The 27,510-nt window shown below is 41.8% G+C and overlaps 2 protein-coding genes across 8 annotated transcripts in view; both read right to left on the reverse strand.

The window, feature by feature from the left end:
* RALGPS1 (Ral GEF with PH domain and SH3 binding motif 1) overlaps positions 1 to 4,319 on the reverse strand; it is an 82,307-nt gene extending 77,988 nt beyond the window's left edge. For all 5 annotated transcript variants that reach the window (XM_068413715.1, XM_068413713.1, XM_068413714.1 and 2 more), the window contains exons 1-2: positions 4,201 to 4,319; positions 990 to 1,110 (exon numbers count right to left, since the gene is read on the reverse strand). The gene's annotated coding sequence lies outside the window, so the exon portion shown is untranslated. The remainder of the gene's footprint in view (positions 1 to 989; positions 1,111 to 4,200) is intronic.
* A 6,379-nt stretch (positions 4,320 to 10,698) lies between these two features.
* ZBTB34 (zinc finger and BTB domain containing 34) lies at positions 10,699 to 27,308 on the reverse strand. 3 transcript variants are annotated; one of them, XM_068414098.1, is made up of 3 exons: positions 26,811 to 26,889; positions 18,231 to 18,353; positions 10,699 to 16,934 (listed from the first exon to the last, which is right to left on the reverse strand). In XM_068414098.1, the coding sequence occupies exons 2-3, from the start codon at positions 18,269 to 18,271 to the stop codon at positions 15,413 to 15,415; spliced, it is 1,563 nt and encodes a 520-aa protein (XP_068270199.1). In that variant the 5' UTR covers positions 18,272 to 18,353; positions 26,811 to 26,889; the 3' UTR covers positions 10,699 to 15,412. The 3 variants fall into 3 exon arrangements, with proteins under 3 accessions (XP_068270199.1, XP_068270200.1, XP_068270201.1); XM_068414099.1 differs by lacking the exons at positions 18,231 to 18,353; positions 26,811 to 26,889 and adding an exon at positions 27,235 to 27,308; XM_068414100.1 differs by lacking the exon at positions 18,231 to 18,353 and having other exon boundaries at positions 26,811 to 26,905.
* Positions 27,309 to 27,510: the final 202 nt, after the last annotated feature.

Genomic DNA, 27,510 nt, shown 5'->3' on the forward strand with positions numbered 1-27,510 from the left:
CCCTTCCCATTTTTTCATAGAACTAATGCTGAGCACTGTGGTGGCAGAGGTCGATTTACAATAGTCCTAGGACCCTTCATCACTGACCAAGGAACAAAAGTCTTTGTGTGAGGCACAGTACAACAAATAAAACAAGAAGTCATACAGAGCTATGAGGACATGGCCAAATAGCATAAAACAATAAACTGATAGACTTACAGACCACAAGAATACAAGAGAACCCAAGAGGATTACAGCGATTACAAAGATCACAAATTATGTAGAAACTGAGGCACAGAGATGCTTATTATTTTGAGAGTATTTAAGCACAATAAAGACATTAGAATTAATGTCCTTGAACTGCCGGTCTTACTTTCCTGGAGCGGTGAAGAACTCTATTGCTATTTCAGTAGCCACTTCGTTCCCATAAGGCAGTTGGGGAGTTGTGCTGTGATGTCTTACATCACTTGATCTTAATCCAGACTACATGCAGTTGGTATTCTGCAGGAGTCTTAGCAAATTCTAAGAAACTGAAAGATTACTAGATAAAATGAGGAGAAAAGGGAGAAAATACCGCTGCATAATGCCGAAGGGAACAAAGTGAAAATTATTTCTAGGTTAGCAACAGTAACTACAAAAGCAATACTTGTCCTTAACAAAGAACAAATAATAAAACCCAACAAGTTAAGAACCCAATACCATCTTGATCCACATCAAGACAGCAGAAGTCCTCCCTGAAAAGCTGCTACCCTTCAAGCAAGTCTGCTGACTTGCATAGGTTAGAAGGACAAGATACATGTTTAGCAGAGTTATGCTTTAGGAGAATCTCAATAAAACAGTCACAGGTAAAGAAATATATATATTTGCTGTATTACTGTATAATACTATAACAACTCTAACACAACTCTAGGTTCTCTAAACAGAACTGCCAGACACTTCTGTAATCTCTGGTATCAAACACGGTGAAAACAGGAAAATAACTGCTACTTTAATTACAGCTGCATACTTACAGAGGAATAAGGTAGTTCTGCACTCACTCAACCCATTTTGCTGCACACCTCCATCAGTCCGTTGCTGGGTCCAGCGCGGGCTATTCAGCAGGTTTATCTGTTGTTCAAAACCATGACATTCCTGTAAATCAACAGGAAACAGGATTATAGTGACATTTATTATATAACTCAGTTCTTCGCAAACTGTGCACTCCTTACCTAGAACATGGACTCTGGTATTTTTATTCTTAGCTCTCCCTCCCAGCTTTGATGGCCAGTTCCCCTATTCTAGTTTCATTGGTATGCAACAAATCGCAAAACTCAAAAGAACTAAAGAATACATCACAGAGGGAAAAGCAACATATTAGGAATTTCATAACTAAATATTCTCCAAATATGTACCTGTAACTCTTCCTCACTCCATCAATCAACAAAACATCCAAGCTGATACGGGTTTGCCTATTGGTTTTAATCTCGTCTTTCAAGGTGCTTTATGAATGGTAAATGCTACTCATTCTCACTTTGTTTTCCTCAAGACTTAACTAAACAAAGCAGAATGGATACAAAGCCAAGTACAGTCATTCTTCTTTCTCTGTATCAGCAAATTAAGCCACAGCTCTTCCACCAAACATGATCAGCAACAAACCTGAGACAATCTGCTTGGGTAACTCGCTTTGGTGATATTTAGACATAGCCCTTCCCTTTTCTCCTCTTTTGCCTCATACCAACTTTTATAACAGCTAATATTAAGAAAAATATATTCCAAATAAGAAAATAATCTCAAATATAGATACCTTCATGTGGAAACTGACATGAAAATCCCATTAAAGCCCATGTTGCTTTGATAAAGTTAAAAATCACTGCAGATCACATGGTGTTACTACTATGCCTCTACTACAGTCTCTATTCTCCTGTTGTTAAAAACCCTCCACTTACAAAAACGTATGTCTTCGAGTCTTTAAATATATGTAATTCCTACTGGCATCAAAGCAAGCTATCTTTTGCTGGAAAAGTAGTATTCTCTTCACATACTCAAAACTCATCCAAACCTCGAGTACACATAGAGCAGGCACTCCCTGCATGAGCAAGTGATGCTAGTTCATAAAAGAATCAAAATGACAAGTTATGAATGCATCCCCCAAAGTATTTCAACCAAAATTATAGACATAATGTATGTTCACATCCCATCTCAGCTTTGTCAATCAGATTTGCTCCCTGACAATTAAGTTTTCTTTTTGTGCGTGTGTCTATGTGTGCACTCTATTCTGTCTACTTTAACTTTCAACAGCTTTGAAAGCTCACTTTCCAAGTAAAATTTTGACACATCTGAAAAAATTGCCTTTGCAAACTCTGTGCTGGCAGTCTCCAGTGTATCTGAACTTTTCAATTAAGCAGCATTAACTTTTCCCATTTCTCCACCTCCCCCATGCTGTTAATAGTCAAAGGTAATTTGGTATTGCAGACAGACATCAATTAGGCAGACAGAAAGAATTTACCAGGAACAGATACACATGCCACCTGATGGCAGCAAACAGAAGTCCAGGAAAAAAGTAAACAGGGAAGGAAAGCACCTCTTGTTGGAAAAAAAATCATCAATATTTGGAATCCTGCATTGAAGAAGACCTCTTCACCTAAAGTGCTCATTAGTAACGCTTTAAATGTACTGTCATATCCACGTTAAGTTTGATTACAAAATGTGCTAAGAGCCTGGAAATAAAGTTTACACGGAACAAAAAGCAAAGCTCATACCTACTGCCCATCTTGATTTCTAGATGTCACCCCCTTACTAAAATAAGGTAAATAAACAGAAAAATGAATAACTTGATTAAAATAAGAGTTTTCTAATATTTTTCTTCAAACTGGTGCTACACCATGCAGGATGGACAACATACAGAAAATGAACAAACAAGCACCCATAGTCCTGTCCTTATTGCACACTCTTCCCGTCTTTCTTACACATGAAGGATAACTACTGGCACAGCATGAATGTTCAACATGAAAACAAATCTGACTTCAAAAGCATCTCTTGGACATACACGGCACAGATTGCTGCATTCAACTATCAGGTCCTTAAGGCAAGGAACATCTCTCCACATCGTAAGAGGGACCAACACAGATTTATTTTGTTTTTCAATAACCAATGAGACAAGAGACTACGTATGTTCTATTTTCTTGGGTTCAGCACAACAGACTACAGACAAAAGGCACGCTGCGATGCTACAACTGAATTTCAACAGTTCCTTCTCCACTACCTGCCAAAACCTTGGGCACACTGAAACCTGCTGAAGCCAGACCAAAAATTATGTGAAGTGATTTGAAAACAGATCTCAGCCAAGCAAGGCTCCTTAACAGCACCCGCACAGCACCATTCACATGATATGCAAACAGTTTTCAAATTTATTCCAGAAGTCCAGCGGAGGATGTGGCCAAACCCAGGCGGTTTCCACCTGCTCCCATCACCCTCCACAACAAACACGCCCCTCAGAAAGATGCTCTCATTGTCCGCCGAGTCCCGAAGCGCACAGCACCCCCTGACCCCACCCGCCCCGTCTCATCACGCCCTTCGGCCCTGGAAACCAACCGGCCGGTGAAACACCCGCAGGAGGAGCTGCTCCGCGCTCGAGGCGCGCAGGGCGAACGGCCGGCGGGGCCGCGCGCCGCAGCGGCGACGGCACCGGCGCCCGCGGGGCTGCTGGCCCCGACACCAGAGCCCGCGCGGCTGAGGCGGCGGGCCGGGAGCCGCTCCGACGGGCCGCGCCGAGGGGCCCCGCCGCGGAAGGCCGCGCGGCGGCCAGGCGGGCGCTCGCAGCGCAGGCAGCCGCCGCCTGCCCCCAGCCGGAGCCCGAGCCCCGAACGGCGCCCACAGGGAGGGGCCTCGCGGAGCGGCGCGGACCCCGCCCGCACACCTGCCCGCGGGCAGCGCCGAGGCCGCGCCGCCGCCGCCGACAGAGACGGGCTGCGCCCCGCGCCGCGCTCGCCGCCCCTCCGGAGCGCCGGGAGCCGCGAGCCTGCCGCAAGCGGCGCGCCCCCGGAGGGTGGGCTCGGGCCGGGCCCGTCGCCGCAGAGCTCCGTCCGCAGCACACGCCCGAAGCGGGGACGGCGGCGGGCAGGCGGGCGGGAGGCTGCGGCGGCCGGGCCCGCAGCCCGGAGGGGCGGGGCAGGGCGAGGGCCGGGGGGGGGCGGCCGGGCCCCACCTGTCCCGCCCGGCACGCGGGGCTCGTCCACGTCTCACCTGTCCGCGGACGGCTGCCCCCAGCGTCGCCCACGAGCCCTCCCGGCGCGGGGATCCCGCCGGCACCGGGCAGGGGGGCGCCCTCAGCGCCGCAGGCGGCCCCCGCCCGCCGGACCGAGCCCCCCGCCCGCCGCGGCCGCCGAGGACGAGGCCCAGGCCGGCCAAGGGGGATCGAGGGGAGGGGACGGGGCGCGTCGGACTGACGGGCCCGCCGGCCAACCGCAGCTGCGCATGGCAGCGCCCACCAATCGGCGCGCGGCGGGGCGGGAGCGTGCGGGCGTGCGGCCACTGCGCAGGAGCCGCCGCGGCCCGCAGGTGCGCGGCGCCGTCCTTGGCCTCGCTGCCGCCTTCGCCCTGGCGGGCCCGGGGGCGCTGCACGGAGCGGTGCGGCCGGTGGGTCGGTGCGGCGGCAAGGCCGGCGGCTCCCCGGGACGAGGCGGGCCGTGGGGCCAGGGCGCCGGGGCGGCCCTCAGCCCGGGCTTCCCGGGCAGGCCAGCGGGCCTGTGCTCCCTCCCGCCCTCGGTCCTGCCGCCGAGCGGCGGGTTCCAGCGCTCCCCGAGGAGACGCGGCCACGTCTGCGTGCGGAGGCGAGAGATCCGCTGCCCTTGGTGCGCTCCGCACCTGCTGCAGCACGGGCCCGAACGCATCTTCCGCGATACATCAAAGAACATCTCAAAACCCCCAAACCGCACGAGCGCTGGTGCTGGAGTCACCTTCAGTGGCAGTGGCGTGTTCTTCCAAGGCAATTAAATGGGGCTTTGTGGGCTTCCTGAAGATACTTGAAAGTGAGAAACATTTCCACTAAACTCCATACGGTTAAATTTGCCACACGCTAAATGCTTTAACTCTTTTAGAAGTGGTCCAGTAACCTTCGGTGCTTAAAGCTACATGGCAAAAGGAAGGTGCATCTTTCTCTGAATAATGGCTTCTTTAAAAGCAACATTCAGTGGGTAGGTAGCCTGCAAGCGTCACTATAGGGAAAACATTTGCTCCGTGAATTGGTAGCTACGTGCAGGATTGCCTTCCAGGCCATCAGACTGGACTGAAGTTTTGTACACGAGAGAACAAAAGCCTGGTGCAGTTGGTCCGAGGAAGTTGAGAGAGACGGCATGCTGTCCAGAATACATTTAGAAGTTGTCTTTCCAATCTCCTAGTTACTAAAGGTCTTCAATGGCTATGAAATCCAGAGCCGTTTAAACATCTTCAGACATCCCAATTAAACATGTATGAGCTTTCTTTCCAAAGCAGAGAGATTCCTTTTGAGAATAAACTATAAAAATAACTTTAAAGTTAGATTTGGTATCTACTTGTGAATACTGATGCTCACAACTCCAATATCCACATCAAAGTCAAATGCACTATGCGGAAAGGTATTTTCCCTGTATTTCCTCAAAATGGCTGAAGAATTAAAATTAATTTAATATGAATCTCCAATAATTTCATAGGCATTGACTATTCTTTACTTATTAGAGTTTATCCTATTGGTACTGCTAAGCTACATACACTTTCCTCTGAAACTTCTAGCATCAGCTCCCACTAGAGCAAGAGTACAGGATTCTCTGGCAAAATGTTTTCCGCTCTGTCCTGTATCACTGTGCCAGGACATTGAAACAGCAGTTCGTGGGCTACAGTCCTCTTTAAAAAAATAAAAGAAAACAGCTACTAGTATTTCTACAAGGATTCAGAGAAAAAGCAATCTGAAAGCTAGTTACTTCTTTTCCTAATAATTATGAGATTCTAAGTCAGAGTTTCTGAACTGATGCTTTAAGTACTGCAAAGTGATAACGTCCACTGCCTAAACAGGTCTTGTGCATTACAGCAGGACACCCTCTGAAATCCTGCGTATAAACACTGCCCTGCTAAGAATGTAATTACTCAGCAGCTGCTCCTCTTGAGGGTATGATCATAAACGAAGATTGGAAACTTCTTTCTTAGTTTCTGTTTCAGGTTTCTGCTATGTACAGCACCTTAAATGATCCCTGCGTAAGATGTATTTTAAAAAAACGGCCAGCACCCTCTGGTGGAAAAAACCGCACAGACAAGATTTAGGGTTGCAGCGTCCTGAGTTATTTGAAAACGTTGGCAAAATGCATAGCCAAATAACGTCACTTTAGACAATGCCATTAGCCATATAATTTCCCAAAATTTTAATGAGATCTTTTTGTCTGTAGTTCAACTGACATTCAATTGAATATTCGATTTAAATTTTTCCTAAATCCATGTACAATACAATCGTAATATGCTATTTCATATAGTTAATGAAATGTAGCATCCATGGGATCAGGCTCCATTTGTCCTGCATGATTATTGCTGAAAGAAAATAAATTCGATGATATGTCATGTTCGTTGGCTATTCTAGCTTCCCCTCAAGCTGTTTTCAAGTTTGCATTATGCAAAGTTAATGTGGAGCGTGTCTGCATGTACACAAAGATCAGTTAAACAGAACTGGGTTTTTTAACAACCAGTTTTTTTCCTTAGCCTTCTTAACATAACTTCTTTACAAAATCTTTGTCTTCTATCTCCCGCTTTGCTAGAAGGGGTGGTTTATAGCACCTTTTTAACACGTATTCAATCTCAGTCTTTTTTTCCCTTGGTGCTGAATTCAGATGTGCCAGCAAAGATGAGAAAAGTTGAGATATTTCAGAGCACTCATGGAATCACAGAACGGTTTGGGTTGGATGGGACCTTAAAGACCATCTAGTTCCAACCTGTCTGCCACGGGCAGGGACACCTTCCACCAGACCAGGTTGCTCCCAGCCCCATCCAACCTGGCCTTGAACCCTGCCAGGGAGGGGGCAGCCACAGCTTCTCTGGGCAACCTGGGCCGGTGTCTTGCCACCTTCATCACAAAAAACTTCTTTGTGCCCAATCTAAGCCTACCCTTCTTTGGTTTAAAACTGTTGTCCCTTGTCCTGTCACTACAGGCCCTGGGAAAAAGTCTGTCCCCATCTTTCTTATAAGCCCCCTTTAAGTATTGGAAGGCCGTAATAAGGTCTCCCCGGAGCCTTCTCTTCTCCAGGCTGAACAGCCCCAGCTCTCTCAGCCTGTCTCCAGAGCAGAGGGGCTCCATCCCCCTGAGCATCTCCGTGGCCTCCTCTGGACTCGCTCCAACAGCTCCGTGTCCTTCTTGTGTTGGGGGCTCCAGAGCTGGCCGCAGCACTGCAGGGGGGGCAGAGTCCCCTCCCTCGACCTGCTGGCCACGCTGCTGGGGATGCAGCCCAGGACACCATTGGCTTTTTGGGCTGCGAGTGCATGTTGCTGGCTCATGTCCAGCTTTTCATCCACCACTAACTCCAAGCCCTTCTGCACAGGGCTGCCCTCAATCCCTTCATCCCCTAGCCTGTATTGGTACTGGGGATTATAAATTATTACAAATAGCAAACCATCAAAATGCATCAAAGATACACTGGCACTGGGCAAATAAGTACAAACTGACACTGAAATTGTCATTAATTTAATTCAGAATTAATATTCCCTTTACACTAACAGAACTTTGCATCTCTTAAAGGGTTTTGAGAGAACCTCTGTCAAAATTTCTACTGTTGCTTTTTAATTCTACTGTCCTTTGACACTTATCCCATCCCCACATAAGGCTTTGCACAGGAATGACCACATCTTTCCTTCTGCTGACTCTGCTACATAAATGGCAATTTCCAGCAAGGGAGATAATAGCAGTGCCGAGCGACATCCTGTAAATCTTTATGTTACAAGAACATTTATACACAGTACCTAGAGTAGATTTAGAATGGTGGATACTCATAAGGCAAAAGATAAGTCCCTGCTTATAATATTTATTCTACTGAAACTACAGGGATGGTTGAGGGAAGCAAGTTATACTATGTGTGAAAGTAGGAAAAATGAACCAAATGAAAGTAGTTCTGATAAGCAGTTCAGGGTTAGTGTTATCTTGGATCAAGAAGTTCTGTTTCTTATTTAATATGATGAACTACTAAGTAGTTTCAATAACCAAACTTTTTTTGCGTGTGCATTTGGCTATCAGCATTCCTTGAAACTGATTTAGAGAAAACCTTTTTCAGGCTTTACCAAATCAGTGCTTTGCAAATAAGTTACTTTAGTTTATGCAATACAATTCTTTTATTGGATATCTCTGCTGAAAGAGCCTAAAGTATTTTCCAAGTTATTAGGGACAAACTCTAAACAAGCAGATAAGTTGAAGTTTAACCACACATACTGTACTATGGCACTGTAATTACTGCCGTGGATTGCAACTTTAAACAAATATGAACTACCCAAGGTCAATGGTGTATCCCTAGACAGAACTAGACAAAGTTAGAATCCTATGCAGCAAAAATGCAGCGTAAGGTTAGCTAGAAAAAAGGAAGCTGAAAAAAAACCTGAATAATTTCTAAGCATTAAGTGTAAAGAATAGCAGAATTATTCCGATAGAGACATTTTTTTAATCTTAAAAGAATCTGATATACATCACCACAATTTCTCTTATTTCCACATCTTCATGTGGACAGAACAAAGAAGGGGTCCTTTGAAGCTACCACCCAGTTTACACAGGCAATTGACCTATGTCATCTCATATCCGAGCACAGTGGAACTCCCCGTCTTTGTATCAGATTTTTCCTCTCTATAAAAGGAGAGAAACCAATCTTAAGAAAGACTATTCAGATACTGTGAAGTCTTGTGATGTATTGTGAATGGCTCTTGAGGTGATAGACACCGTGTTTTACATGGTGTGAAAATTTGATTGTAACATCATCATTTCAGCTTTATTTGACTAACTTGACAAGTTTTGACTCATTAAACCTACAAAGACAGTTTTCTAATCTTGCTGCTTTGATCATATCCCTTCGTTGTTTTCCCAAGTTTTCTCTTCCAAAAGCAATTGTGTATTTTCACTTCTAAGGCCTTTTCCATTAATCCTCAATATATCTATTTTCTTATCACCACATTTCACTTATATCTAGCTAGGGTCACTGTCCTTTGCCTGCTTACTATGTTTTCAAACAAGCACCTTTGTACTTTCTCCGGTACTGCCTCATACTGATGAATTCTCCATCAGCCTTGCAAAATTGCCTCAAAAAATCATCCTTCAAAACCGTCCTTTGTTTCAGTGCCAGAAAAACTCCACTGCGGGTGACTGCAGCTTGCCCTTCTGACCACCCTTGACCAAAACCCTTTTCCTTTTTCCTCTTCTATGTCTGTTGTCTTTTGTTTTACGCAGCACAAGATGTCTGGGGAAGTCATATAGTTCCATCATCAAGTTCCACGGACACAACCTTGCTGCGCCTTATTTCTAACCTCTATGGCTACCTGACAAGATGAAACAATTCTACCAACTCAAACAAAACAAAACGAAGGTGTGGAGGAGAATATAAGAAGTATGTTACGTTCTGTCTCTCTGCTCTCCAGGTAAAAGCAACATTACATTCTGCATTACTTGAGTTTTCAGACCTTGTAAGCAATGGGATTTGACCAGATGTTTTGCTAAAATAGTCATTCTGAATCTGCCCATAGGGTCTCAGGGGACCAACTATCCAACCAAAAACCCCCCATCCCCTCAAACCCAAAACCCCAGCGCCAGTCAAGATAACCGTATCCTTCAACTGCATTAGCACTATATAAACACACCCTTTGCTGTCATGGGAGTTTAAAACTCATTTAAATTTAATTCATCTTTGTGACAGAACAGAAGTCTCTGCTAGCATCCATCTCAGACACAATGAAAAACTGGCAACAATGTTGGTAATTTTTAACCAAATTTAATAGTATCAGCTGTGTGTTCACGAATATAAAGCAAAAATTCTTTCTGCAAAATTCCAGCTGTCCCAGGAAGGGTAAGTCTGTCTCAGCAAATCAGTGACAGTACACAACTTGGCTGAGGGTATATTAACTCCTCCAGGAAGCTGCTCGCTGCAAAGGCACTTAAAGAGCTGTCAACAGCCAGCTGCCACGGCACAAGTTAAGGCTGTGCTATCAGCTGCACGTCACTGAGCAGCTGCTGGCTACTCACGTTAAATTCAAGCTTGTGGGCTGGGAGGAGCTGTGTCCTCCGCTTGCTGAGAACAGTATTAGCTCTGCTGTTACACATGGCAAAACATAACATGCGAATGCTGCTGTGGAAATTAAACATTACCTCCCTACCCGGCTGACATGCCTCTGGCTTGGCGTTGGACAGACTGCCACCACGCAGCCAGGCTTTTTGTTTTGCTTTGGGAGTTGGACGTGGTTTTGGAGCGCAAAACTCAAATGATCGTCTGTTCAGAACTAAACAAGCAACGCTGGCAAAAAAGAGAAAGTTCAAGAGTAGTTTGTCTCGTAAAGATTTTTGATTCCTAGTTGGTACATAAGTATTAAACTGCGAATTTTTATAACACTTCAGGAAAAGCATCTAAAATGCAATTCCCTTAGTGATTAACTATCTAAATGTAGACACTGACACCACAGATTTGCTCTAGAAGCATTTTAATTTACAAACAGCAATTCCCATTGACTTTATACCATAAAAAAAGCAATTTACAAGCAAGAAACAAATTCATCAGAACAAAATAAAGCAGCACTGAAATATTCATGTCACAAATCTAAAAACAAAGTGAATACAAGAGTAAAATATCATTTGAATAAATATTTTAAAATTCATGCTATAAAATAATCCTTAATGGCAAGTTATTAATTGTTACAGCATCAGCTTAGCTAGCTTCATTTACTTCATATGGTGATGAAGTGTGGAGTTGTGAGGTTACCGGTTTATATTGCAAGATAATGACACCAAGTCAAGTCATTCAAACTGTTCAATTATTTATCATGAAAAACAACCATACAAATAAAAGTTATTTAAAAATACAATTTTTCAGTCAGAAACAAACACTGTTAAAATCGTGCAAGGGCTCTACCTCTAATCAGAGAGACAACCAGAGGCTTGCAAGGCAAGTCCAAAGGCTGAATTCATAGCATATGTAAATGGGAGAGACAGCAGTTCATCGCACCTACCACAGCAGGAGTTACTCACGTCAACTAGAAGCAAACCTGCTCGGTTAGCGATACGCAGCTTCACGTCCCCTGAAGAAATACAGGAACACGTGCCCCAGGCTTACTTGGCTGTTTAGCATTTTTTTTTAAATGTAAACTTGCGTAACTTAAGTTAATGCTGTCACAGGGATGTGCAAGTATTATTAAATCTACAATATTAAATACAACTATTCTGGCACTTGTTAAAATATATGTAAAATGCACACAGATTATAAACTTTGAACATTTTGAATGACTTTACTAAACTTCCAATTTAATCACTGAGTATTATGAAATTTACAATTCATGAAATAAACAGATTCATATAAAGAATTTACATAATTCCCCCAAATACTTTCAAATATAAAATTTAATAAATAACCCTGACCAGTCAAAAAGCACCATTCAAGGGTAAAATTCCCTTGGAAAATAGATTAGGTGTTGCATATTTGAGTCCCTTTCAATGGTTTCATGTGAAACCTGTTTAGAAAAATGACAATAAAAGAATCACAGTAAACTAATACAAAAATTCAAATAAGATATATATATATATATATTTAAAGGTAAAGCTCATTCAATCTTTTCCCAGCCCTTGATTTTATTCCTGCTGTTCTTCCCATAATTCAGCCTAAACATATTAAGAGGCCTCACTGTTTTGTCTAAAAGTAAACCAAAGGCTGCGGCATAAAACGTGAATATTTATGCTTGGGAAGACTGCATTAAGAACTATCAATTTCGGCCTACAGTATATTCTGCTGAACAGTGAATTGACAGTATCCTTTATGCTACTGAAAGATTTCAGGCTAAAAAAGCAGAGCCAATCGTGAGGCCTTATTGACCAAACTAACTTTTAATATACTGTATTTACGATGCTATTTTCTAAATGTATTTACAAGTTTAAAAGAAATAATACGGAAGATAACTGATTGAGAAAACTAAAGTAACTGTTTAAAACCACAAACATTAGCAAAGGTATAAAATCCTTTATTTTCACAGTTTGTCATAACAGGATAAACATCTAGAGGAAAGGACACTGTCACTGTTTTCACATTTGTCTATAATTAAAAAGGTAGATTAAGAAGAGACTCAATTATGAACCAGCCTATATAATTTAATGATTTATTTTGCTGTCAAATACTTCTTCACATATTTTATTGACTTCTGCATTTATTGTAAATGAAACGTGTAACAGCTCTGTGCTAACTTAAAACTGTACAGCCACAAGACACTGTACAGCGCTTCCATAGTCTGCTTAATATAACACAGCATACTCTGGGTGGGCTTGTGAAATGAACTTCAGTCAGATAATGCTTCATGTTTCATGACAATGCTAATCCTGGCATACCATTATGTGACAAGGCACAATTTAATTGCTGTTGCCAGGTTGGAAGTTCGCTCTCTACCGGAGTCACACACTTTGTACGTGTGAACGTGACGCTCGACGATGTCTGGCGCTCGCCTACGCGAGCATCCTTTGAAGCACTGCTGAACTTTACAGTACTGTGTTATGGCTTGGTAGTTATTAACACTGCTAGCAGTGGAAAGGGTAAATGGCATATCAACACGAATAGGAGCAAGCAGAACTTGCGAACTGCTGAATCATGATTTTGTAGGAAAAGTGATCGTTTCCTGCCCCTTAACAGTCCCGTTACAATGTTTTAAACCTGAACCTGTACAATCAAAGTGATGATGGTTTTTTGTTTGTTTTTTTTTTTGTCAGAGACAATTTTGGATAAGTCACTCTTTGGTAAACTCAAACCATTTAAATACATTTACAAATACAAAGAACTAGATTTAAATAATGTTAAGATTGTGACACAGAGAAATTCAAGAAATATAAAATTAGTACCCATATCCTGCTATCCGCAACTCGTACTTCCATGGAAAAAGTCACACCAAAGGCACCACAGCACAGGTCCAAGATAAAGGGTTAAACATAACTGTACATTTCTTGGATTTTGCATGTCTCAAACTTAATTTATCAAAACACATATTTTTCCATTTAATTACTTAAAACAAACATTTAGGAAAAAAAACAGTGTAAGAAACACCAGCATGTTTTTAAGTGGGTAAACATATAGACTACCTTCCCTAGACACAGACATATACTTTCCCTTACTGGAAACAAAAGTTCTATTGTTGCTTCAAGGAGAGAAATATCTCCCCATCCTCTGCCTCTTTACTGAGGCAATTTTAGGACAAAGAGGCAAATTAGGTACTCAATTTAACTGAAACTGCTCCAATGGAGCAGCTGGGGTTTATACTGTAAATCTGTATTTAGTGAAATTAATTCTTATTGCAGACTGCCACAATATTAAGAACTAGTGTATTTAATAAAGCTACTGCACAAATATGCCCCAACTTCACAGGAGCCAAAAAAGCTTTACAAGATAGCAAACCTACCTTTCTGCTTTCCCATAATTTAGGAATGAGCTTTTATTCTCTCCATTTCAGGAGTGAAACAGCATGTTCACAGATGTATTTTCAGTATTTGCTAAACAAACATAAGGCCCAATTATAAAAAACTTGTTCTGTTAAAGAAGCACGTGATTAACTTAATTCTGTTCATCAGGTAGAATTTTACACAGTAGTGTTTGCCAGTTCATGCTTTTGAGGTCTCTTAAGCTATTGGGATTTTTTTCATTGTGGTTGGTTTGTTTGGGGTAGGGTTTTTTTTTGTTTGTTTGTTGTTGGGTTTGGGGTTTTTGGGTTTTTTTTTTTGTGTTTTTTTTTTTTTCTTTTGCTTAACTGTTACCATTAGGTTTCACATTTTATATATTATACTGACCTAAATGATGAAGTTAGCACCATATTAAAAAAAAAACATTTGGTGAAACAAAACTATTTAGAGTATTTTTAAAGTTGTTGGTAGTTCCTTTATGCAGAAAACAACCACTGAAAATAGTAGGGAAGCCATAGCAACTCTGTAATACTCACACATGAAATAACAGACATATTGCTTGAAATTCCCATAGAGCATTTGTTTTTTTTTTTTAATACAAAAAAAGTACAAATTCCAAGTGCTGACATATCACTTGGAGCGTTAAGTAGGAAGTCAATGTGCACCTGAAAACAGCTCTCTGTGAAGAGACCTATTAAAACACTGCTTGGAAATACTGTAATTTAAACTACATCATCTCTCTTAGGTTTAACCAACCATGAAGAGTGACGAAGTTAAATTTCATTACCTGGTATGATTCTACAGTACGAAATGAAGGTAGATTCTGAGGCCAGTAAAAACACGTTTAAAACCACAATGCTACTTTTCAGTTTGCTAATTTTTTTTGTGTTTTTTTTTTTAATATATATATAGATATATCTATCTCTATATATATAAAAAGGTCAGCACCACAGGTTGTCCAGCTTGCGTTCTAGACAACTAACAAAACCCCTCAACAATTTAACCATAATTTAATAGATTTATGGCATTTGGTTTACATATGTTATTAAAGCAAAGCTATTAAGGTAATTCACTTTGCTCACTTTTGCACACAAAGTAATAGTTTAATAAAATGAAAACCAAACAACATTCTTTTAAAACCAAAACCATCCTCGCAAAGTCCGAAGTCCTAAATCCTAAGCAGAGAGGAGACCTAGCAGTTGGAAGAGTGGTACGTGGTATAAACCTTGACATACTTTTACATTCACCTCAACCAGAATAGAAAAAGTGAAAGCATTTTATATATATAAAGCAAATTTATATATATAAACAGACTAACTACCACGAACAGTTAGTAAAAGCAAACAGATTTCATTGTGACACACGGAAGGAATCAAAGCTATAATATTCTCTCTCCCCACTGTTGTGTAACTCATTAGCAGCAACGGGATTTAGGAAATAAAATAAGGGAGATTACAGCTTGTTGGTGTATCCAGCAGAGCTGCCAATCTTTTTCTAATATCTTTCTCCACTGGAATTTGTGTCTTGCCAGATCAACCAGTAGGGACACTTTAGCAGACTCCTCCTATCCTTTCCCCAGCACACCGTCTTTTGTATTTTGAGCATCTTCAAAAGTAAAAAGAAAAAAACAAAACAACCCCAAACAACCCAGCCTCCTTCAAAACCAGAGAATACTTATATAGTCTTCTCCAGAAACAGTTTCAAACTAATTTCCAGAAGGTCAGGAAAATTAAAAGGCTGTTATACTTGTACTGAAGATTACTAAAAAGAATAAAAGATTTAAAAAATACATTAGTAATGTGCTTGTTTGTGTTGCACTTAGAATGTAACATTTTAATCGGATGTGTTAGACATTGCATGAATTTCCATACTAGAATCCATAGCTTCAGAAGCTGAAGCATCATTATCTATTTTCTGTTCCACAAACGCTTCTGTTCTGTCTGGAGACTCTACCCTGTTTCTTACTTCTGTTACCCCAGGGTGATTTTTTCGCAAATGCTGGTTTAGCGTACCCTGGAAAGGAAAACATTTTCCACAGATCTCACAGCGAAAGGGCTTGTCATCTGTGTGACCACGAATATGATACTCAAGCTGGTCCTTGCGGGTATATTTCTTCCCACAAAACTTGCACACGAAAGGAGTTATTCCCATGTGCAATCGCATGTGTCGATCAAGGCTCCCTTTCTGGTTGAAAGACTTCCCACAGTAAATACAAATTAGCCTCTCGCTGTATGGATACCAATGACCTCTTGCATTTCTTTCCCGTGGACTGTTTTCATATCCTGGGTTACTCACCATGGATTCACTGTCAGCTCCTTGCAGCAAGCCCTGAACATCACTGTGCAAGTGACCAGTGGATACCCGTTTTTGGCGTGCACGACCCCCTCTGAAACAGCTCAGCATTGACCTTGAAGGACTTGTATTGCTCAGGCTTCCGAAGGCTTCAGACACACCTGTAGCCTGTGATGAGGCATGGGTAAACGAATAAACATGCTGTAAGACAGACCCATAGGAACCAACATTTACTGCCACCACTTGCTCTCCATCCACCATTTCAGTATGATATCCATCGTCACCGAGGGAAGAGCTATCGGAGCAGCTTGGCCTGTCAGACTTTTCCATTTTAACTTTCACCTCTGCAATCTGACTTTCCCTTACTATCAGGTCTCCTTGCTCATGATCACCTTCAATCTGAATCTCGTATTCAGAGATACTCCCACTGCTTCCACGATCTGAATGCCCTTCTTCTTGCAGACGACTACGCAGAGTTTTGCCTGGAGTAGTTTCCATCCTAAGATCGCTGCCTGCTGTTGACTGTCGCACCTGAGAGCAATAGGGGGGAGATATCTCAATAGGATTGGCAAAGTAGCTGCTGTCTTTAACTCCATTGCGATTTTCTGAATTTTCTTCAGCACCAACAGTGACAGAGTCAACATCACCAACACTGATCTTTGAATGAATACTCTCCAGTATCTGTGTACACTTATCAATGACGCACTGCATCTGTAGAAAGCTAGCTGCAGTCAGAAAACTAACAACATCCTTCAGCTGTAAGGACATCCTTCCAGTGTAACAAAAAGAAAGCAACTGTTCAAAAACATTGGGATTTTTAATAACTGATATTGATAAGCCACTCATGGTGCTTAACGCTGAATGGTCACGGAAATATGGAGAACTGGCAGCTAAGACAGCTTTATGGGCTCGAAACGGCTGACCCTGAATATGCACAATTATGTCACATAGCTTTCCTTGCAAGCGGAGTTCATTTAACTGGCTCAGAACAGTGTTGCTGTATTCGGGCACATCAAACTGAATGAAACTGCTGCTGTCCATTTCTACTGACGTGAAGAGGAACCTGAAAGAAAAAATGAGAAGATTTACAACCGAGAATGAATACACAGTTTTCCATTTCAAAAATAAATGCTTGCACATGTTGAAGTTAAATCACCACATTGATCTGTTTAAGTGCATTACAACAACACAGTTGGTATAAATACTTGATATAATACAAAAAGTAGAGTCTTAATCTATCTATTTCTTGCATTTCTATAATTTGAATTATCCCTCTGCAACATTCACAATTCAATTGCTCGTAATACATCACAGGCTCCCTGGGACAGCCTACATCCTAAAAAGAACTTCGCAATTTCACTGCCTGGTAAGAACTGCAGAAAAATACCCCCACCCTCCCAAAAGAATATTAATTTTATAGTCACTAGGCAAGTTAAAAACTTCAGAAACTTTAGTAGGTCTTCAAGCCAGATACTACATCAATACTTGCAGGGAACTGCACTGTTAAACTGCCCAAGAATGATTTTTGGAAGGTACTTCATGAAGTTTGAAAAACCTGCTAAAGAAAAGCCACAGGTGCATACGTCTGTGTGCGTGTGCATACATACACACAAAAATATTTTAAAAAACACTCCCTAGGTCTAGATATGTCAGATTTATTTCAGAGGAGATGAAGATACAACACCAGTGACATTTCTGCTTAAACATTTACCTTCTTAGAAAATAATCCCAACAATTATTTAAAAAAAGTAAAAATAAATCTTTCAGTATTCACATCACAAAACAAGGAAATCCTACTGAAAGGAAACATTTAAGTGTAGACTCAATTCCAAACTATTTAGCCAGTGTGTCAGAGGCTCCCAGATAATAATGAATTTGTGTCAATATGTGAGGCAGCATTTGAAGGAAAAGTGTTTGAGCCACTCATGGACTTTTAATTTTTTAAAATTTCCTTTTGTGATTTTAAATTTTTTTTAATAAACCATGATGTGAACTTTGAAGCTCATCTGACACAGCAGTGTTTTCCTAGCTGGAACCTCTGACATTTAAATTCTAACCTAACTCAAAGCCATGGGTACTCAAACTTGCCTGACGGGGGAAAGAATGTTCCCAGAGGCTTTAGAGAAATGTGTACTTTTCAAAACAAGATCTAAAGAAAAGCACTTCACCAATTTTTCATAGAGTATTATCATAAAAAGCACACACGCACTTGTCCCCTTGAGACTGTATCTGTAGCAGACATCACCTTACATTTCCAAGACTAGGCCCCCTAATCAAATGCCCAAGAATCTTCAGACTTTTATTGTTATTCTTGTTCTCATTAATGCAGAAGTCTAAACACATAATATTGCCACCATACCTGCTTTTCCAATTGAACAAACAGATCTCAACATCATCCATTGACTTCTGATGCAGGAAGCAAGTCCAATGTATCACAACATACTAGTGGATTTTTTTTTCTATTTATGCCTTATGTTACATGCTGTAATGGGACATATGAACAATTTAAATCAAATTATGAAAATTCAGGCACTCTAAAACGAAAATCAATAGGTAGGAATATGATAAAAAGCCTACAAGGAGAACTGGAGCTATATCAGCTGACTGTCACTTAAAACTAACATTCATAATCTTCACAAATGGAACTTCTTTTCAGCAGAAAAACAAGACAGCCAGCTTCCTGACTTGACTAACATTACGTCTGATTTAGACAAGTGGCAAAAACTCTCACGGAGCATTCAAAACCAGGTTATCAGAGTTGCTAAACATGTTCTGTAAGTTACCAATGTGTCATAGATTAAAATGGGTAAACCAGACTTCGCTTGAGTTTTTACAGTTGTTACGTAAAAGCTGGGGAAAAGATGTTTTATATGCTCGTATATCTGATGAGGGAAATAAGGACTAAAAGGTGGTTAACAGAAGTGATATGATCGCAGCCATCTATACAAGGATAGCTTTGGCAAGACAGTTCTTCTGTTCAGCGAACAAAGCTACAAAATGATTCAGAGCTTGTGAGCTGATGCAAGTTAGACATAGGTCAGAAATCAAACATTACAACAAACAAACCAACCCCAATCTAACAGTGGAGTACGGCAAGATGAACCTTGTTATTCTGAGCATCCCTGCATGTTGTGCAGAGGCCCACTGTTCAAGTCCCTACCAGATGCATCCACTCCATTGGGAAGACAGAAGTCCCAGCAGTCAGGAATCATTTGTCAACTTCCCTCTCCTTTGACAGGGCAGCAGGCTTCCTCACAAACTCAACATAGGTCACTACCTTTAATTTGTGGGGTTTATGAGCTATGCACAGATGCAACATCGGGACATTCCTGATTAAGCTTCTCTTTGCTAAGTGGAGGAAGAGCTTTTGTTGACCTGAAGTGATACGAATTGACAAGTTACCTAGGTTGAGGACTGCGTACCAACTACAAGATCAGTCCCCAGCAGCGATATTTTGTCATTCCTGCATCATTTCGTATCCTTGAGCTAAGGAATCAGATCTTGGTCAAGCCTCACTCAAATCCCATCAGAAACTACTCCCTTTTTTGTGTCTAGAACGTACAGAAAGTTTGTCGTATACAAAAAGTGGCCTTCCTCCTTGCCCTGTACTTCCCTAAGGGCTCTTACTCATCGAAATGGAGAACAACATAGTCCTAGACAAAATATCAAAATACAACCTGTCACCACTAGCACTAGTCCAGACAGAAGGAATGAATTAAGGATAGGCACCTGAGTAGAAAGAAGATGCGACATTTTATGTCTTATCATACAGGAAAAAAAAATTATGTTCTTTTGATCATGGCCTCTTAGCATCTCTAGATGAATTCACGCTCCCTAGGACACAGCCACATATTGAAAATGGACTGTGAACACACATCAGAGAAAGCATGAGAACCAGGAAGAAAGGGACACCACGAGGAAAGGGATCCTCCGCAATCCTTGCACATCACAACTCTGTTAGAACATCTGATTATCTCCGCAGCCATATATATCTCTACGCAATTCTACATTCCTGTTCTCAGAGTTGTTTATCTTTCTTTTGGGAAACAAAGAACTTATTTTCCTTAAAATGTTCGGAGTAAACAGCACAAATCCTGGTAGTGAGTGGAGAAGATGATGGAGTTAAAGGTCTATAAGTCTGGCTGTCAGTGTAGCAGATAAGCAGTAAAAAACAGAAAAAGGGATCAAGGGAACATACAGTATTGCTTTGAAAGCAAATAAAAAACAGCCCCAAAAGCAGTGGACAATGAGTTCCTATACTCATCTGCTCTTAAAAAAAGAAACTGAACAAGCTACAGCACGCACTTGTTGTGATTACTTTTCCACCTGAGTTTTCTACCTTAGTCCTCCTTTGAAGATGCATGCTTCCTGCGATCTCGAAAACATCTGTAGGCAGCTGGGGTTAAATAACAAGAATTTTGAACAATAGCAGCACTTGACAGCAGGGAACCCTTCTTTCGCTTTCAGCCAAACTGAAATCTCTAGTTGAAGAGGTCCTGGAACTGACGAGGCTGTCAATGAGCACCACATTCAGCAGCAGGCAGGACTGTAGCAGGAACAGCACTGAGACTGCAGTGATTTTACTGGGGTCAGTACTAGGGCACCCCAGCTTTCTTGCATCAATTTGGGAAGGCAAGACTCAGGTAAAAATCTGGGCACTACACATGTCAGAGAAGCAGGCACCACTAGCAATGTTTTAATGATGAATAATGGTTAGAAGAACGATCCTGTTTATTCACATAAATCCCCAATGTCACTATCTAGAAAATAAAAGTAATCTTTAGATTATATTCCCATACACAGGAAGGTTTTATTTTATTTGTATACAGAATGAAGTTAGCAGTTCCATAATCAAATTCCAGTAGAATTGACCAAAATATTGTTCAGCAGGGTAGTGTACCATAACAACACTCAAGTATTCATCAATGCTGGCAGGCCAGTAGCTCTTTCAAGACAGTATGATTTATGGTTGAAGTATTTCTGAAACAGTCCTGGAAGATCACTACAGTTTGAAAAGGCTAAGAAGAACCCTCCAATTTTTTAACAGCTTCCTCCAAGATGAAATGTCTCCCTGAACTCTTCTTTTTTGAGGTGAGGTGAGTAGCATTAAACTGAAGCAGAAAGGTACTCTGAAATGCAAATTAACTTTGGACACATCCACTGTATGCTCTAAAGAAAAAATTATCTCTACAGTGAACCAGACAGTCATAAGGAAGCTTTGCTTCCCAAAGCAATGAGAACGGGACACCAAGTTCACTACGTCTTAGCAGCGCTCTGTGTTGAGCCTCCTGTCTATTTCTGTAGGAGATGATCCAGTCACACTCAAAAGAATCATATAAATTCTCTTTGCGTCTGCATTACATTTATTCATCAGGGTCTTATACAGCAAATGTAGACCACAGTATGAACTTATTAGTAGTGGATCGCTGCCCTATGTCTTCAAACAAAAGCGTTCGTTGAAGTAACCTGTGAACATGAGAGTGATACGCATTTAACGTTTCTCATTAGATTTCAACAGAAACTTACGTTAAAAATTATGTTCTATGAAAGCTCTTATTTCACTTCAGAAAACAAGAATAGATGGTGACAAAACACATTTGGTATTTAATTTTACTGACATCATACAGTAGCAGCAGGGAAGCATCATATAACTACAACACGAAGCTGTGTGTCTGCCAACGTCGTATTAGTTTCTGCTTCTAAGTCTGCACCTGTTTAATTTCATTCGCTCACTGATGTATGATTCGCCGTTCTCAAAGAGAGGGAATGATACAAATTATGCTCATTTTAACTCACACAAAGGTGCGAGAAAAGATCCCTTGCATTTTCTTTAGTTAGCTCAGCAACATGAGATCCTTGCGAAAAAACACACATTACAAATCATTACTGTTGTAGCATGAGTCTGAAAACAGAAATACATGGAAAAGTTAGGAGGATCATAATGGAAATCAAGACTAAAACAAAAAAAGTGCTCTGTGACACCAAGAATGGATATTCTATACATCACCACTCAGAATACAGAGAAAAGGCAAGAAAAGAAACAGGTATTTATTTGTATAAATCAGTGCACTCCTCCCTTGCATTTTGTAGGATTCAGTATTTACTACACCATCTGTCAGAACTTAAGACATCATTGAAAAATGTACTATCATTCAAGAGAATTTTAACCTACGAATGTAACCCTATCAGCTGTGATCAGGGAAGTTTTAGGGCAAAAATCTTCATCACTCTCACTCCTTTCAGTTTGCATTTGCCTTAGTCTTCAGATTGCAGCAGCCACAGTGATTACTGCTGGCTGTACCAAAGAAAAACTGCCATCAGATATGCCAGTCTAGGGGCATTTCTAAGACAGCTCTCTTTAAACAATCTTTGAAAACAGGGAAGAAACTGATTACATAATCTTTTACAGTTTTACACCTCTCATAACAGTGAAGTATTATATTCTCTTTTAGAAGTCAACATATAGTGCCCTTGGATGGCCTTATGTAGCGTGACACATAGCACTGCTGCTTCACTGAAAATCTGGCCCTCGAAGTATGGTAAAGCTTCCCTAGAGACAGAAACCAGATTTTAATAATTCAGTCATTTAAAAAAAAAAAAAACAAAACACAAAGAAGAAGAAGGAAAAAAAGATACTCTCCCAACAATTGAGATATTTTTGTGCAGAACCACAACACACTTACAATAATATAAGCAGTACTACGTAAATATGTAGCATTGGTTTTCGCATCCATTCTTCCCAAATTGAAGCAGCCATTTTCTTAAGAACTCTCCAGCCTTTAAAGATCATGAAGGAGACTAAACTATTTTATATTTATCTCAAGTGAGATAATCAGATACTACTGTTTTTCATAGATTTAAAAATCAATTGCACTAAAGGTTTTTCCAGAAACACACAATAAATAAAAATAGAGCCTTGTGTATTTTCAGCTCATCCCTGCAGTCAATTTTGTGGTCTATACAACACACTGCCAGAGGCATCCTCCTGGTGACAGAAAATATACCTAATGACATGCTTCTCCATGTAATTTATGCACTAAAATCATAGACATACATAGACATACATAGACATATATATTTATAAATTTAAAACAACTCCTTTAAACCATAGAAAGGATGACTGGTGGAGTGTTTCCACTTGGTGCTTAAGGGAACACTTGGAGCTTAATGGAAGGGATATATAAAATAAGTCTTTGTGTACTAACTAGATTTTTCTAAACTTTGACTGCACTACACAGAACTAACATTTAAAAGCTCTTTAACGTAACAGTTATCATGTAAATCAGAGCACTACAGTAAGCAAAAAATTGTTGAAAACTTTACTCTTTCTGAATTTGGTCACCCAGATGTTACCTTATAGCAGTAATTCACAAGCACATGACTGTTAACTAAAACCAAAGAAATTAATGACACAAAGCAATAGGCTTTAATATTGGTGGTAAAATTGCAATTATCTTCTTGACCACATAAAGTGATAGTTTCATCCGTTTTCTTTCAAAGCTTGCCTTGAACGGAACATTAAACAAGTATGGATTTACCGCTCAAGTACTTGCCATGCCAAACAAGATCACTTCCTAAATCACTCTTATTTATACTCTTCTTTTGTGAACTCTTGGTTTCCAGAGAATTACAAAGCTGAATTCTAGAAGCATTATTATCCATAGAAGAATAAATCACGCAACACTCTTTGCTTAGATTGATTTGTATTCTTTGTTTTTATATTTAAACTTAGACACGCTGGAGAGTACAACTAGAGAGGCTGCTGCATATAAACATGAAATTTTGATATCTCAGAATAAATAAGTGACTGTCATGGACTTAGATGGAAGTTTAACAAAGAGCTGATATGCAGATCCTAAGAGATGTTACAGCACAACAGAAAATTCTGTTAATATTTCTGCTGCAGCATGAAGTTTCATTTTGTTTGCAGCTTCTCCAATAGGATAAAATGCACTTATTTATGCCATCTTTTACATCTACAGTGATCTCAAACCCCTTTCCAGCTCAGTTGAACACATCATTCTGTTATATTCGCCTCTAACAGGTAAATAAAACTGCCAGTATGATTAAGAACAGCTAGCACAAGCCTACGTTTACATATAAACTCCCTGCCCACACTTTTGTTAAGCTCAGTACCATTTTGAACAGTCTACAGTATGGTTGATCCCCGATTCAAAAGCCATCAAAAAAAAAATCCCTTAAATGAGAACTAAGCTGCCTTTCTAGTAGTCTAATAACAGAGTAATGCAAAAGTTATGGAAATGACCATGTCTCTCAAAAAAATGGCTATGGAACAAATTAGTTCCTTTCTTAACAAAACAGGATTTCAAATCCTCATTCCTTCAAATGTTAACCTTTCTCAAATCACTCTATAGATTTAATTCACAAGGTATGTTAAGGTTTGGGAAATTTTGAACTAAGATACAAAAAGTGCCCATTGGAGTCAAGGGAAATATAGACAGCTCAGCCAAAACTTGAAATAGTGCATTACCTGCAGTAAAGCATACAATAAAAAGTGCATGTGTCGTCTTATTCATGGGAAAACAGCTTTGGAAATGAGTCTGCTTCACTTCTACTTTAGACTAAAATACAGAATCTGTTATAGTAGTGGAGACTACAAAAGAATTTAAAACTTCATATTGTTACCTCATAAAAATGCAGGAAAACCCAAGTTTCCTCAGAAACCGAAGCCACTTAGTACAGGCTGAAATGTAGTTACTAGAAAACTAAGCGCTTGCACACTTTCACCAGCAGATATCAGAACACTACAGTGACATTCAATGTCATTATCCTCCTCCGCAGACTGAGAGGCAACACTCAAAGCACTAAACACCCACAGTGATATCAAGAGTAAAACTCCTGTCTGTCAGGCAAGCGCTCCTGAAGTGTCACAGAACAATATCCCATCATCTGCACGGGTGAGCAATACATTAAACTCCTACACTTTTTGAAGATTTTTTTTTTTTTTTACTAATTCAGACTTTTGTCTAACGAAAATTTAAAAGGATTTATTTTTACCTCACCAACATTCACAACATGATGAACAGAAAAACACTTGAAGGAGTGGATGATTTTAACATCAAAATTAAAACCAATTAGTTTATATGTATGCATATATACACACACACACACATGCTAAAATCAATAACATTACAAACCCATTCTCAATGCTTAGTATGGTGCAGCAGGGAAATTATTGGAACTGCATATTTAGCATTTCACAGAAAAAAACCCCAGGAGCCTCTTATTTGAGCAAATATCCAAAGAAAGCAGTTGTGAAACTGAAGTCCAAGGGCCACCTTCATCCCTTATTCTCAAATTGTCTTCCTCACAATTGCTTGCCTGTATGGAAGTGATTAAAAGAGCAAAAATAAAACAACTGTTGATGCATAAACAAATTTTCACCCAACAATTAGAATCCTCAATACAAACAATCTCTAAATTTTGGCTCTAGAAGTCAAGTTACTACAAAAGAAGTTACAGGTATGTATCTATTTCTGAATATAGAAAAAACAAAAAGTTACTAGAAAGCAAACTGGAGATAGCCAAGATCAGCAAAAGTATTGTGTGAGAAAAATAAAACAAAGGGGCATATTTATGATACGTACCCTTTAAATCAGTGAGATCTTACAAGTAGTGATCACAAACTTTTATTTTGTGCACAAGTTTAACAGTATACCCGTTATGCAACCCTAAAGAGCTACTGCCCACGTTTTCTGAATGTCTAACAACTTTGAGACGTATGCTTTGAGGAAGCCACTATCAGTATTAAAAAAACACAACTAGTAGCATGAGACTTGCAATATATATACAACCAGAACTTTAAAAAGTGGGGAGGGAGAGGGCTTTTGTACCTTCTGCTATTACAATAATGATAAATTATTTGCCAGCAAGGTAATACTTGGTTAGTATTATGCATTTAAATCCATCTACTTTTTTTTTTTTTTTTAAAAAAAGAACCTTAGTCACTCTTCATCAAATTGTAACTTTTTGGCTCCAGTGTTTCTTTTAAGCAATGAAGTAGCTATATTCTCTAGATATCAGCAACGTTTTTTGCAGTAGACTTAAAGTAGTTTGAAGAACACATTTTCATAGTATTTTCTCAGTCCATTACTTCTGAGAGAACGTTTTGTAGCTCTCATTGAACAGGCAATGAAGCTCTGCCACATCCTGATTCCAGATGCTGAGAATCCTGTAACACGTAACAACTGTGCCACCTTTTTTTTTCTGGCAACCAGGCTCTCCCGTATCAATGTTTCTGAGATGGTTCAGGCTTGTTCCAAATTCACTCGCAACTTTGGTTTATCCTAAAATGAATCCAGGGCTGTACGCTGTGCCCACCTGCAGGGATTCTGTAGGGCCTCTGCCATCAGAGAGACCGGGCCTTCACTAGACCTCCCAGCCCCTCTGAGGGAACGGCAGCAGCCGAAGGATCCACCACCGTCTGGCAGTGACGCCGCGGCCGGTGCCGGCCCCAGCCCGCCGCAGCCAGCCAAGCCCGCTGTGCCGGTTGTTTCACGCCTCGTTCGGGTTAACGGAAGATCGAGACACACACGCACTCGCCCTCCCTACCCGCACGCCAAAATTACACTCGAGACACAGACTCAGGTTACGCGACGACAGCTTCTGGCGAGACGAGGCCGGGAGCAGGGCAACCCCGGCCAGCCGGGGTCGGTCGCGGCCGCAGAGCCGCTGCCGCCGCTCCCGGGCGGCCCGCGCCGCGCCTCGCCGCCGCGACAGCCGGGCGGCCGCGGATCCGAGCCCTCGCCCGCTGGCACAGGACCGCGGCCGGGCCCCGCGCGGCGGCCGAGCCCTGCGGGGCCTGTCAGGACGCTACGGGACTCCCTTCCCAGAGAACGGCCTCCGTCCCGCAAGGCAGCGCCGCGGCGGCCCTCGGGACAGGCGCCCGCCGCTGCGCGCCGGCCCGCCCGCTGCTCACCTGGAGCTGTCAGGGTCTCTTACATGGCGGGTCCCCGGCCCGGCCCGGCCCGGCTCCTGCCCGCTCCCTCCGCCGCTTCCCGCCCGCTCCCACAGCTACGCGCACCCGGAACCGATTCCTCTGGCAGCGCTTCCGCTTCCTGGTGACGTGCCCCGGCCGCGGGGCGGGGCCGAGCCGCCGCTTCGCGCAGGACGAGCGGCGGGTCCCGCACACCGGGAGCGGCGGCAGGGCCGGGCCCCCGCCACCGGCCCCCGCGCCGCTCGGAGACCCGCCTGCCCCTGCGGCCGGGGCTCTCGGTGCGCCGCCCGGTGCAGCTCGGCTCCCCGGAGCCGTGGGAGCGGGTCAGCCCTGGCTGAAGCCGGCGCGTACGCAGGCAGACCCGCTCCTGGAGTTCTCACGCCGTAACGCGCGTTCAGAAACGTACCGGTAGCGCAGAAGGTCAAGAAAACAAAAGCGTAAGAGATTATTGCGAACAGCTGAGCGTACGCCAGCGGGGTTCACTTCTGGAACGGCACCATTCCCCCCGGTCTCCGACCCACGTCAGAGGGCACAGTCCCGGTGCACTGAGATGCAGTAAGGAAGCTTTTGGGAGAGCGCCCGTCCGCCCCCAGCTGTCAGCTACCACCTTTATTGAGCAGCACAGAAAATAAAAAAGTTCACTTGTGTTACACCATCCTTAAAAGCTTCTCCTGCATATGGG

Source organism: Nyctibius grandis, chromosome 16 (assembly GCF_013368605.1).
Source record: "Nyctibius grandis isolate bNycGra1 chromosome 16, bNycGra1.pri, whole genome shotgun sequence".
NCBI lineage: Eukaryota > Metazoa > Chordata > Aves > Nyctibiiformes > Nyctibiidae > Nyctibius > Nyctibius grandis.

Bases quoted from the DNA above. Each gene is read 5' to 3' on its own strand.
- ZBTB34 (XM_068414098.1), bottom strand. From the start codon at position 18,271: ATGGATGATGTTGAGATCTGTTTGTTCAATTGGAAAAGCAG. The intron at 16,935-18,230 runs GTATGGTGGCAA...TTTTTCTTTCAG, and splicing joins TTGTTCAATTGGAAAAGCAG to GTTCCTCTTCACGTCAGTAG.